This window comes from Carassius gibelio, chromosome A4 (assembly GCF_023724105.1).
Source record: "Carassius gibelio isolate Cgi1373 ecotype wild population from Czech Republic chromosome A4, carGib1.2-hapl.c, whole genome shotgun sequence".
Lineage (NCBI taxonomy): Eukaryota > Metazoa > Chordata > Actinopteri > Cypriniformes > Cyprinidae > Carassius > Carassius gibelio.
In genome coordinates, this window is record NC_068374.1 from 35,612,984 (window position 1) to 35,625,963 (window position 12,980).

The 12,980-nt window shown below is 34.3% G+C and overlaps 1 protein-coding gene across 1 annotated transcript; it reads right to left on the reverse strand.

Moving 5' to 3' along the window:
• Positions 1-1,866: 1,866 nt before the first annotated feature.
• On the reverse strand, positions 1,867-5,195 carry LOC127979650 (chemokine-like protein TAFA-2). Its single transcript, XM_052585243.1, has 4 exons — positions 4,244-5,195; positions 2,731-2,877; positions 2,502-2,626; positions 1,867-2,205 (listed from the first exon to the last, which is right to left on the reverse strand). Exons 1-4 carry the CDS (start codon positions 4,332-4,334, stop codon positions 2,176-2,178), a joined length of 393 nt encoding a protein of 130 aa, XP_052441203.1. The 5' UTR covers positions 4,335-5,195; the 3' UTR covers positions 1,867-2,175.
• Positions 5,196-12,980: the final 7,785 nt, after the last annotated feature.

The following is a 12,980-nucleotide window of genomic DNA, read 5'->3' on the forward strand; positions in this document are numbered from 1 at the left end:
AATAAAATGAAAAAACTGAAAAATGTAAAAATAAATATGATTAATAATAATAATAATATTATTAATAATATGACATATTTGTAAAAAATAACATTAAATAAACATAAAAAAGTATAAATGGTCTAAAACAAACAAACAAAAAAGATATAAAATATTATCAATAAACAGAGAGGTAAAAAATAAAAACTGCTTAAATTAAAAAAGCCTTAAATAAATAACTAAATAAAGCATTTCACAAAAACATCATTCAAGCATCATTCTCCTGAAAAATCCCAGAACGCACTGCTTTCCATAAAGACACTGATCTCACTGGGAATTTTCTCTTGACTGAGGATTAATTTCATATAACTAAAAAATAGATTTCATATATTATAAACGCATATGCACACATTAAAGGGCCAGCAGTGAACGTCTTGTGTGTTAACCCCGTCTGGGATTGTTTTTACTGTTTTGCATTTTCAACAGCAGCACTGACAGACTAAATTAAGAGAGCGCTGTGATCATCTATACACTCGGATTCAAAGCAATATTCACAACATTAAAAGAACCTTGACGAAACGTTTAGAGAACGCTCCGTTGGCTGGGCATCTGTTCTGTCCAAATGAATCACTCAAGTGATTCACTGATTCTCTGGCTGAGTGAACGACTGAGGGTCACCTGGGGGTCATGAAGCACTTCCTGCTCCGCCCACCTCACCTGGAAAACATCTGGACACAGAGAAAGCCCAGGAGAAGATAAAAGCCAGCAGTTTAAGACAATCATGGTTTATTATGAGCGTACGCATCATTTACACGGATCAAACGTCTTCTTTGATATGATTTCATTGGATATAATTCATATCAGAACCTCAAGAGATGCAGGAACTAAATGTTCATCTGTGTTTTCCCATCATCCATCTGACGCCTGATGAAGATGATGTTTTAGAGGATCTCTGTGACCTCCATCGGATCAGTCGAGGTTATGATCGTCTCACACCAGCGCTGTAAGAGTCCCACAAACACCCCTGATCCTCTCTGTGTGTGCCTGAAACAGTTAAAAACATCATTACCATTTCTTTAGTCATTTAACAACACACTTGGACGTTCTCAGTTATCTGATGCTGGTTAATGGTCACATGATCAAAGGTAAGCAAATAAAATATACTAATTTTTTAGCAAGGGTTGTATTTTTGTCATCCTAATATTTCATTTTTAATTGTAATTATTTACATTTTTAGCAAGTGTTTATTATTTTGTACTTATTTTATTAAAGACATGTCAATTAATATTTATTATTTATTAACTTATTTTTTAACAAGTGCTTGTTTTGTTTTTATTTATTTTAATTACATTTTTAGATAGTTTTATTTTAATTTAAATCAAATTTTGCTATTTAATTACTATGTACATTTATTTTTGCTTTTATTAATTTTAATTTTACATTACTTACATTTTTAGCAAGTGTTTGTTTTTATTTTAATTCTACATTTTTTTAAATTTAAATACTATTTACATCGTTAGCAAGTGTTTATTTTGTTTTTATTTATTTTAATGTAAATTAGTTTAAATAATTAATGTTCAAATTTTTTATTTTTTAAACACAAGAGTTTTATTTTATTTTAACATTTATATTTAATTACTTTTAAAATTTTATTAAGTGTTTATTTTGTTTTTATTTTAATTGTACATTTTAAGCATTTAATTTTAATTTTACATTTTTTATTTAATTACTATTTACATTTGTAGCAAGTTTTTGTTTTGTTTTTAAATTGTACATTATTTATATAATTAATTTTACAATGTTTAGCAAGTGTTTTTTTTCTTCATTTTAATTTGACTGTTGTTTAATTATTATTTACATTTTTGGCAAGTACTTATTTAGTTTTTTTAATTTTAATTGTAAATTTTTATATAATTAATATCTACACATTTATTGAAACACGGTGTTTGTGAACAGAATGACTATAAAGCACATCATTTTTGAGTTCTACATAATTTCATCCAGAAAGTGTGATAAAGATGGTGATATATTCTGTCAGAAAGATAAACGCGCTGCTGATTCCAGAATTACACGAGTAACTCTTCTAGAAGTTTCAAGCCCCTTTTGTTGTGTGTGATGATGATGATGATGATAATGAAGATGATGATGAAGATGATGATGATGATGAAGGCCGGTCACCTGATCAGGTTCCAGCGCTCACCAGAGCTGATCCCGGTCTGAGGAGATCTGTGCCGTGTGTAACATGGGAAATGAAGACATTAGTTTAGTGTTTCATTTAAAAGTTTCATTTGAATGTGAACATTGTATCATTTCACGAACATCATGAGAACGTTACTTTTGAATGTTCTCTGAAACAATAGTAACATTTAAAACAAACTGAAACATTGATCATGCTTTTGTGCTAATGTCATTAAAGACCAGATAACATTTCATGTGTTTATTAACAGTGTTTTAAATGATGCACAAAGCAGAAGATGTTTGAGATCGTGGTACTGTACTGTGTTTTCTGAGGAGCTTCATACCTTCGTGGTCTTGATCTTATTCCCCGTAGCACAGCTCCAGCCTTTGAGATCCGGCAGCACTTTACAATCCTCTCCATCCAGACACGGATCCATCTGACACCACCACTTCTGCTGGACGATAGAGGCTGAACACACACACACACACACACACACACACACACACACACACAGAACAAGATAAATCACAGCTCGTCTTGTTCTCGTGGATCACAGACTGTGTTTTACGAACCGTCTACGCAGGACGGAGCCGCTCGAGTGGTTCCTGCCACTTGTCCCGGGAAACACGAGCACTTGACGGTCTGCGAACGCTCCTCGATCTTGTTCTTATTACAGCATCGGTGTAAAGCCACCACCTCACACGCTCCCATCCGCACCACTGCAACACAACACAACAACACTACTGCCTTACACCAGACTAATACTACACACACGCAGAACACTGCTCATTTCACCTACTGTAGAGGAACCTGATGCACTGAAATAAATAAAATACTAATTCATATAAATTATAGAGTAAAAATAGAAAAATAAATTCAAAAACTATTTGAAAAAGAAATAAAACATACAATAAAGCTAAAATTAAAACAAAAAATATAAAGAATGCAAATAATTGAAAATATAAATAAAACTACTAAAAACAATGATTTAAAAAAATATATATATTAATATTAAAACAAGCTCAAAAAATTAATAAGTATATACTAAAATAGCATTGGATCATAATCATCATTGTAGTCAAAAAATATTTTTATATATATTAAAAAAATAAAAATAAAAAAAATAAAACCTTCCACCAAAAATACTTGAAAAACTGATACATTTTGTAACAATAAAAAAACACAATGGCAATGATAATAAAATAGCACTTGATCACAATAAACACTCATCGTAGTAAAAAAAAACCCAAAATAAATATTTAAAAAAATTACAAAATTAAAAAAAATATGTATATATATTTAAAAGAAATTACAATAATTACAACAAAAATATAACAATAAAAGAAAATATAAAAATGAAAACTAATTAAAAAAGGGTTTTAAAAAGGGTGACAAACCATGTCTATAACTACACTGCAAACATTTTTTCCAGATATCGAAGAATCCTTCAATTAAGATTCACAGGTGAAGCAATATGACAGAAAAGGTATTTATCAAAATGAGCTTAATTTGAAAAAAAAATAAAAAATACCAGGGTTCACAAAACCTTTTAATTAATTCAAAGGGAAAATAAAATTATTTTTCTCAACTCATATTTGTTCTTGTTTTACACATAATTTTTCTGAATATCTTCAGTCATTTTGCTTCTCCACTAAATGTGTCTTGATTTAATAATATAGAGTTGTTTGTACTGGAAAACAAGACAAAAATACAGAGGAAGAACAGCACTTTACAGAGAAAATGTAGACTAAAACTATTGAAAACATTACTGCTAATTAAAATAAAGCTGAAATTAAATTAAATATAAATACTAGATGAAAAAAATTAAAAAAAACAACAACACTAAAATAACTAACTGGAAATAAATGTTTTTTTTTTGTAATTTAAATAAAAATAATAATATAATAAAATGAAAATATAAAATAAAAACTAATTAAAATTTTATTATACATTTTCAATAAATATAAAATGCATATTATATAAATTTGATAAATCACTAATTAGTAAAAATTAATCAAAACTATAATAATAATAATAATATATAAATCCGTAGAATGCTGCGTGTGATTCAGGTTTGAAACCCACCTTGATGTTCCCTGGAGTGTGCTGGAGATCCCAGGAGGAGAACCAGCAGCAGGACCTGAGTGAGGACTTCCTGAAGATCCCTCATGCTCATCCTGCACACACACACACACACACACAGAGAGAGAGAGAGAGAGAGAACGCAAGCCTCATTTGCAGGAGTCAATGTAAATGTAAATAAAGGGGATGTGCTGATACTGTAACAACATTTACATTTAATTTTAAAGGTAAGCTTTTACTACAACATGAGTTATCTGTTAAACACTAAATCTGAAGTCGTACTAATATTTGTTAATTTCATACTCATAAATGGTGCGTAATTGCTTTCAAGCGTCTTCATACAGTCTCACCTCCTGATTGAATGAGCTTAAAGTCTTCCACTCGAGCGCCGGAGGAACGCAGACTTATTTTCTCATTAAGAATGTGTCAGAGAGGAACGAGCCGCTTCTAATTGTGTGTTTTATTCTAAAAGCTCTTCATCTTTAATTCAGGCCTCTGTGTTGTACTGCAAACCCTCAGGACATCTGCATAATTTATGCCGAACAAGAGAACATGCCGTTAAAGTTTGGACTATTGAAAACATTAATAAACTCACACGCATCAGCAGGAAGAATTATTAAACTGGGAATCTAGTCTGGTTCAAAATGAGGCTGTCGGTTCCTTCATCGCCGCTCATTTCCATCGTGTTATTCATCTTCATTACGTCTCTCAGAATTCAATCTGACGAACATGAAGATTCTCTGAAGCAGCACTTTCTTCAGCCAGAGCTGCTTCAGATTCGCTTCAGAGATTCGCTTCAGAGATTCGCTTCAGAGACTCGCTTCAGAGATTCGCTTCAGAGACATTTCAGAGATTCGCTTCAGAGACTCGCTTCAGAGATTCGCTTCAGAGACTCGCTTCAGAGACTCGCTTCAGAGACTCGCTTCAGAGACATTTCAGAGATTCGCTTCAGAGACTCGCTTCAGAGACTCGCTTCAGAGACATTTCAGAGACTCGCTTCAGAGACATTTCAGAGACTCGCTTCAGAGACTCCCTTCAGAGACTCGCTTCAGAGACTCGCTTCAGAGACATTTACATTTACATTTATTCATTTAGCTGCGCCAACACCACCCCCACCAGAGACTCGCTTCAGAGACATTTCAGAGACTCACTTCAGAGATACGCTTCAGAGATTCACTTCAGAGACTCGCTTCAGAGACTCGCTTCAGAGATTCGCTTCAGAGACTCGCTTCAGAGATTCACTTCAGAGATTCGCTTCAGAGACTCGCTTCAGAGACATTTACATTTACATTTATTCATTTAGCTGCACCAACACCACCCCCACCAGAGACTAGCTTCAGAGACTCGCTTCAGAGACTCACTTCAGAGACTCGCTTCAGAGACTCGCTTCAGAGACTCGCTTCAGAGACTCGCTTCAGAGACTCGCTTCAGAGACTCGCTTCAGAGACTCGCTTCAGAGACTCGCTTCAGAGACTCGCTTCAGAGACTCGCTTCAGAGACTCACTTCAGAGACTCGCTTCAGAGACTCGCTTCAGAGATTCACTTCAGAGACTCGCTTCAGAGACATTTACATTTACATTTATTAATTTAGCTGCGCCAACACCAACCCCCACAGAGACTCGCTTCAGAGACATTTCAGAGACTCGCTTCAGAGATTCACTTCAGAGACTCGCTTCAGAGATTCACTTCAGAGACTCGCTTCAGAGACTCGCTTCAGAGATTCACTTCAGAGACTCGCTTCAGAGACTCGCTTCAGAGACTCGCTTCAGAGACTCGCTTCAGAGACTCGCTTCAGAGATTCACTTCAGAGATTCACTTCAGAGATTCACTTCAGAGATTCACTTCAGAGATTCACTTCAGAGATTCACTTCAGAGACTTGCTTCAGAGACATTTCAGAGACTCGCTTCAGAGACATTTACATTTACATTTATTCATTTAGCTGCGCCAACACCACCCCCACCAGAGACTCGCTTCAGAGACATTTCAGAGACTAGCTTCAGAGATTCGCTTCAGAGACTCGCTTCAGAGACTCGCTTCAGAGACATTTCAGAGACTCGCTTCAGAGACTCGCTTCATAGACTCGCTTCAGAGATTCGCTTCAGAGACTCGTTTCAGAGACATTTCAGAGACTCGCTTCAGAGACATTTCAGAGACTCGCTTCAGAGACTCACTTCAGAGACTCGCTTCATAGACTCGCTTCAGAGACTCGCTTCAGAGACTCGCTTCAGAGATTCACTTCAGAGACTCGTTTCAGAGACATTTCAGAGACTCGCTTCAGAGACATTTCAGAGACTCGCTTCAGAGACTCGCTTCAGAGATTCGCTTCAGAGACTCGCTTCAGAGACTCGTTTCAGAGACATTTCAGAGACTCGCTTCAGAGATTCGCTTCAGAGATTCGCTTCAGACACTCGTTTCAGAGACATCTAGACCTTCAAGAGTTTTCAAGCTTGCGATTACCACATGCCCAAAAAATATAGGTTAAGATTCAAGATTCAAGATTTTTATTCGTCAGATAGAAAGTTATATATAGCATATATAACCAGCAGTGAAATGTGAGTCAGGTCCGCTCCATGGACAGTGCGATTATTAAAGAAAACAACACAGATGAAAATATACATAAATAAAGCAATGTAAGAATGAAATAAAAGTAAACAATAAAAATATAAGAATAAAATATAAAAAATGTATATTGTAGAATTAAATATAGAATGCAAAATAATGTGCATGAATGTAAACTGTAGTCTTAAATATTAAGATGTACAGGGATGTACAATGTGCATATATGCATTTTACTGTAGTCATAAATATTAAGATACACAGGAATGTACAAGAAGCAAATGAGCAAAACAGGGTGACACTGTCAGTGTGTCTATTTGAGGTATAGAATAAAGTAAAAAGATAAAGTGAACATTAAGTGGAGGCATAAGGATGTTAGGAAGCGGGTTTAGAGTTTAAGAGCCTGAGGCCTGGGGGAAGAAACTCCTCCTGAGTCTCTCGGTTTTTGCCATCAGGCTACGGAAGCGCTTACCAGATGGCAGCAAAGTGAAGAGATGATTACTGGGGTGGGTGGAGTCTGTGATGATTTTTGCAGCTCTACTTCTGGTTATAAAAACACTGTGGGAACTACGTTTTAAAATGTTCCTGAAATGTCAAAATAGTTTTTTTCCCCCAGTATTCTAATAACTAATAATTTTCACTTGAACATTCATTTTTTTAGTATTATGTCAACTCTTTACTCTCAACATTAGGAAAACGTTCATCACGTACAAAAACACTTGAGGATGTTCTGAGAATGTTGTTCCAAGAATGGTTTCTCTGAGAAGTTCTATAAAAATTACTTTAAGAACGTTTTGTCCTAACATTTATTTAAAATAAGAAATCAAGTAAAAGTGAACTTTTCCTGTTAGCTGGAAGTTTAGAGTTTAAAGTAGTGCTTCTCTCGTAAAAGGACACATTTTCTGTTTGATTGATCTACTCAACCATTCGCACGGACTCTCTCTACACAGCAGAAAACGATCAGAGTGCTTCCAGAGTACATTTAGCAGAGGAGTTTCTCTAAATGAGGAAGACTGCAAAACAAGTCATATATGATATAAGAGATCTGCACTTAAGCCCAGACCAGAAACCAGACTTGAACCGACTCCAGCACATCCATCATGTTTGATCATCAGGCTTTAATGGCTCATATAGTCTGATAGAGTGAGAATATGGAGGAAAAACAGCTCAGTTTTATTCAGAGAGTTGCTGAAGATGCAGATATTTATAAGATGAAATTTTGATACCTGAAATGTAAATCAATGAGATCTTTATAACAGTTCAGCAGATGCTACATAAGATATCAGTCATCTCCAATAATGTGTCTATACTATAATAAACACTTAATAATAATGTTTTAGGTGAAACTATAAACCGCTGAATGTTCTAAGAAACTTTGTAACCTTTAAATAACGTTCTAAAACTTGACATTTTAAAGTTCTTAGAATATTGTTTTTAAAACTGTTCAAATAATTGTATATTTTGCGTAAAATATGCTTGATAGATTGTTGTAAGAAAAGTTTTATTCAGTTACATTTTGGTTAAAATAACTGTTTTAATAATATGTAAGAAACAATTTTGTAATTTTTAAATAACGTTTACGTTCAAGACAAGAATTTTTGGACATTTCAATGTTCATAGGATAGTAAACGTTCATAAAACGGTAGTTATGGGTGAATATAAAGTTAGAGGAATGTTTTAGGAAACATTTTTCTAACCACCAAAAAACTTTATAAACACAACAAACAAAACTATTCTGGAGCGAAGATGTTTCAGATGTTCATCATTACTCTTTTAGCATTAAAACATTAAAGATGAAATTAACTAAATATGAAAAGATCTAAATGTTTGTGAATGAACATCAGCTTTATTTGAAAAGAGAGGATTAGGTTTTATGCGAAAACAATATTTTAGTTTTTCTACTTCCAAACTTTACTTTTTATTCATGATGTTACTTGCTGTTACTTAATGATTATTTCTGTTATTAACTAGTATTTCTAACCCGAAAACTGTGTCAAAGTCAATCTGCAAATCGTTTCAGTGCACAGAAGTTATAGCGGTTTAATAACAACCTTAAATCATCTTATTAACCGACATGAGCCCTTTACGCTGAACTGAGCTTTAATTATAACACACAAGTGTTTGGACGCGCTCTAATCTACAGCAGAATCTGATTCATCCATCCGAAATGAAGCTGTGCGTCTGTATTTCTGACAGCTGATTAACAACAAGGGTTTGCTTTCTCTGTTCGTCCTGTATCTCATCACAGCTCATTTTAAACAAGCACATAATCTCCAGCTGAAAGACGGTAAATACATAAACTACAGCAGATATGTGACGTGAATATTATTTTGGTCATATCACCAAACAATAGACGAATGTGTGACTTTTGATTGAACATATGGTCTCAAGCATAATTATGGTATAGTCTGTCCTCCACATGAAAAATTTGGGTTTTAAAACATTGTAGGAACGTTACTAAAACTAAACAAATAGTTTTCTTGTGGTGAAAAAAAAACAGTGTTGAGGGTAACAAGTTATGTAACTAGTAAAGTAACGCTTTACTTTTAAATTCACAATTAAAATATTAGTTACTTTTTCAAATAAGTATACAAGGTTACATTGTTAATTAATTTCACTTTTGTTGTGAAAGGGCGTTTGGGACAAATGTAACTTTTCAAACAAACAAGCCCTGTCCAGGAGACAAAAAGTGATACAAAAGTAACGTAATGCATTACCATTAAAAAGTAACTAAGTAATGTAATCAGTTACTTTTTGATGGAGTAACACAATATTGTTACACATTACTTTTTAAAGTGACTCTCCGCAACACTACTTACAACGCAAGAACTAACTAACTCACCCACAATATAAATCATTTGAATGTTTGTTTTTGGTATCAAGTTTTTCTATGATTAGATGGTTAGCCGTACTGTTTTTAGTCTGTCGATGTTATTACAGACTAATATTACAGTCCCTGAATAGCTAGTTTGCAGGCTCTCACCAGTCGTATTTTCCCTCATAACAGTAGTGTGCCAGCAGCTAAATTTTCTGCAGAAAGAGCATCACTTTTAAAGGATTCAAGTGTGACCCAATAAAAGTGTGACCCAAAAACTTAAAATTACAATGTTTGTTAATCAATTTTGTTAAAAATCTAAATTCAGCCTGACTGTCCTGATAAACTCACGCTCTTCGTTTACTCTAAATGAATCCAGTTATCCAGCTTTCTGAAGCTCAGCGGACAGAAAACACACGCTGGATGTGAGAACAATGTTTTATAAAACACTTTTATAAAAGTTATGACAAACCGCTCTTGAAGTAATGCTTATGGAACATTCTAGTTGTGTTTGATATGTTCTCATAAATGTAAGCGAAAACATTATGAGATCAAAACGTTATGATGTTATTTGTATTTGATGAATGTTTTAAGAAACATTTTTGTAACCTTTAAATAACGTTATAATCCCGCAAGAAAACAATACATTTTGACGTTCTTAGACTATCAAAAATAAACGTTGAAATAACGTTATAATAAGTTAGTAGAATGTTAGAAACTTTTTTTGTAGCCTTTAAAATTGTAATGACGCAAGAGAACTGGACGTTTCAACATTTTAGAAACATTCCCAAAAAAATTCCCACAGGGTTTTTTTTTTAACCTAAATTTGTCATCATCTAGTTCACCCAGAATTAACTAATTTGATGAAAATAATGACTATTTAGTTATTTTTAACTACTGTATTAATCATGTTCTCTGGAAATCTGCATGTGTTCTGTATTTCACTGTTTTGGAATTGAATTGATTAACTGGAAAGACATGGAAAGACTGCTTAGGATTGAATATGAATTACTAGCTCGCGAACCTTTACATTCCCAGTCTCTGACTCCTGATATATTCACAATATATGCAAACTCTCAAACCTATATTGCAATGCAATAAAATAAATACAAATTAATTCATCATTTACAAAAAAAAAAAAAAAAAAAAAAAAAAAAAACAGGTTATTACGATTCTTCAAAATACTGTGTTATTATGGTGCTATCACAGTACTTCTACAAAAATCTGTTTGCAAAACCATTTTTTAAAAATTGTTTATTTAGTCATTTGTGCATTAATGCTATCTAGACAAGTGCACTCCACTTCATCAGATGTATCCTGGACAAACACTATGATACTGAACTATTATACTGTATATTTATATAAACAAAAATGGGAATCATCAAAACAAACTATATTGAACTACACATCAATTGTCCTTTACGAACATTAACCACTTTTTTATTACAAATAATAATAATAATAATTAAAAAAACATTGTTACTGTAGTTAAACCAAATTAAACTACAAAAACAAAACATGGTTAATGTAGTTAAACCATGGTAACCAGAAATTATCCACGGCAGTTTTTGTATTTGTACTAAGACAAATTAATTAAAGGCGTTTTATATGTTAGCAAAAATGTCTAAAGCAAAACTGATGGTGCTGTCCGTAATAATCCATCAATAATCCAATTCTAACTCGTTGTTATAATGCTAGGCTGTTTTTGTGTCTGTATTCGGAGTGACAGAAGAAGCGGCATGAATGAGCTCGTACCTGGCGCTCCGGATCAATCCATCCGATCAGCTCGATCAGTGCGACAGGGGTCAGGGTCTGATCGATCCAGGGTTCCACTTCCTCTCGGTTCGAGTTCGGGTTCGGGTTCGGTTCAGTCAGCGGTGCTTCACATGATTCAGATCCGCGCGCGAATTGAGCGCCCAACCGTCACTAACCGTCACAGAGCTGAAAAAACGAGATTATTCCGCGAGGCGCTTCCCGCGTCTCCAGTTTGAATAAATTGTGATGTTAATTATGAGCCGTAAAAAAAATTGAAGTCAAAAAAGAAAAAAGATGGAGAGAGAGAAACAGATGCAGCTCTTCCCCGAGCTTCACACACACTGACTGGAATACACACAGTCAAACCTGTCTCTCTCTCTCTCACACACACACACACACACACACACACAACTACAATGCATTTACATTACTCTAAAGCTACCCCAGAAAAATAGCAGGAACGTTTTGATGTAATAGTCAACGTTTCAATTACAACGTTGCTTTGGAAGGTTTAACAATTTAACAATTTTGAATGTTCAAAACATCCAATATAATTTTTTCTTTTTCTTTTTTTTACATCTCGGTTGAAATATCATTAATGTTTCATCTACCAATAAACATTACGACATGTTTTAAATGTTCTCTGAACGTTCTCAGACAAGTCGGGGTATAGACACATCAGATGAACATAACGTTACTGGATAATGTCAGGAATGCTGGACAAATATACCACTGAATTATGTTGTTATGACACTAATAATAAACAAAACATGCCTCAAAAGTAAACCGAAACGCACCATATTGTGGCACGTCAAATTAAGGTCTAAAACAAAACATATAATGTTGTCAGTTATCAAATAATCCATCTCTAAACTGTTTTTATTACCCTGACAGCACGTCCATCTCAGAGACGTCTATTTGACGTCTGCAAATAGTTTCCTATCAGATGTCAAATAGATGTTTAGAAGATGTCTTTATGATTTAGAATGAATGTAAAACTGACATCTTAAAGAAATAATTTTTGATGATAACTTTGAACAGCCGTTATCTCGGACCATAAATGTCCAATAGGTGTTATTGTGTGATGTGTGTGATCCCTGTTAACATATTTAGTCTATTCTTATACTAATAATTTAGACATTAATGTACTATCATGGCGATTTTTCACAATCCTGGTGTTTTTGACTCTAGAATCACTGTTCGTGGTGACAGACTGTTGTTGATTGATGACTGGAGGTTTGGCGCCATCACGCGGACGCGTCTGGTTCTGCGCGCGATTCGACGCTTATTTTCTCTACACGAGTTTCTCAGCACGAAAAAGTGTTCGTGTGGAAATTGAAAGAAAAACCAGGAAGCGTTTACCTACAAAACGACTTGTGTAAAAGCTAGTGAGCTATAAACAAACCTAAACCAACACTAGCTTTAGCTTTCTACAAGGACACACATTCTGTCAGTCACACACACACGCATGCGCACAAACATTCTCTGTCACTCACATACACGCGCGCACACGTTCACTTTCACTCACACACACTCATTCTCACATGCACTCACTCTCACACACACACTCTCAAATGCACACACACAGCAAATACATTCAGTACACACACCTG

Bases quoted from the DNA above. Each gene is read 5' to 3' on its own strand.
- LOC127979650 (XM_052585243.1), bottom strand. From the start codon at position 4,334: ATGAGCATGAGGGATCTTCAGGAAGTCCTCACTCAGGTCCTGCTGCTG. The intron at 2,627-2,730 runs GTTCGTAAAACA...GTGTGTGTTCAG, and splicing joins GGCTCCGTCCTGCGTAGACG to CCTCTATCGTCCAGCAGAAG. The intron at 2,206-2,501 runs GTATGAAGCTCC...CACACGGCACAG, and splicing joins ATAAGATCAAGACCACGAAG to ATCTCCTCAGACCGGGATCA.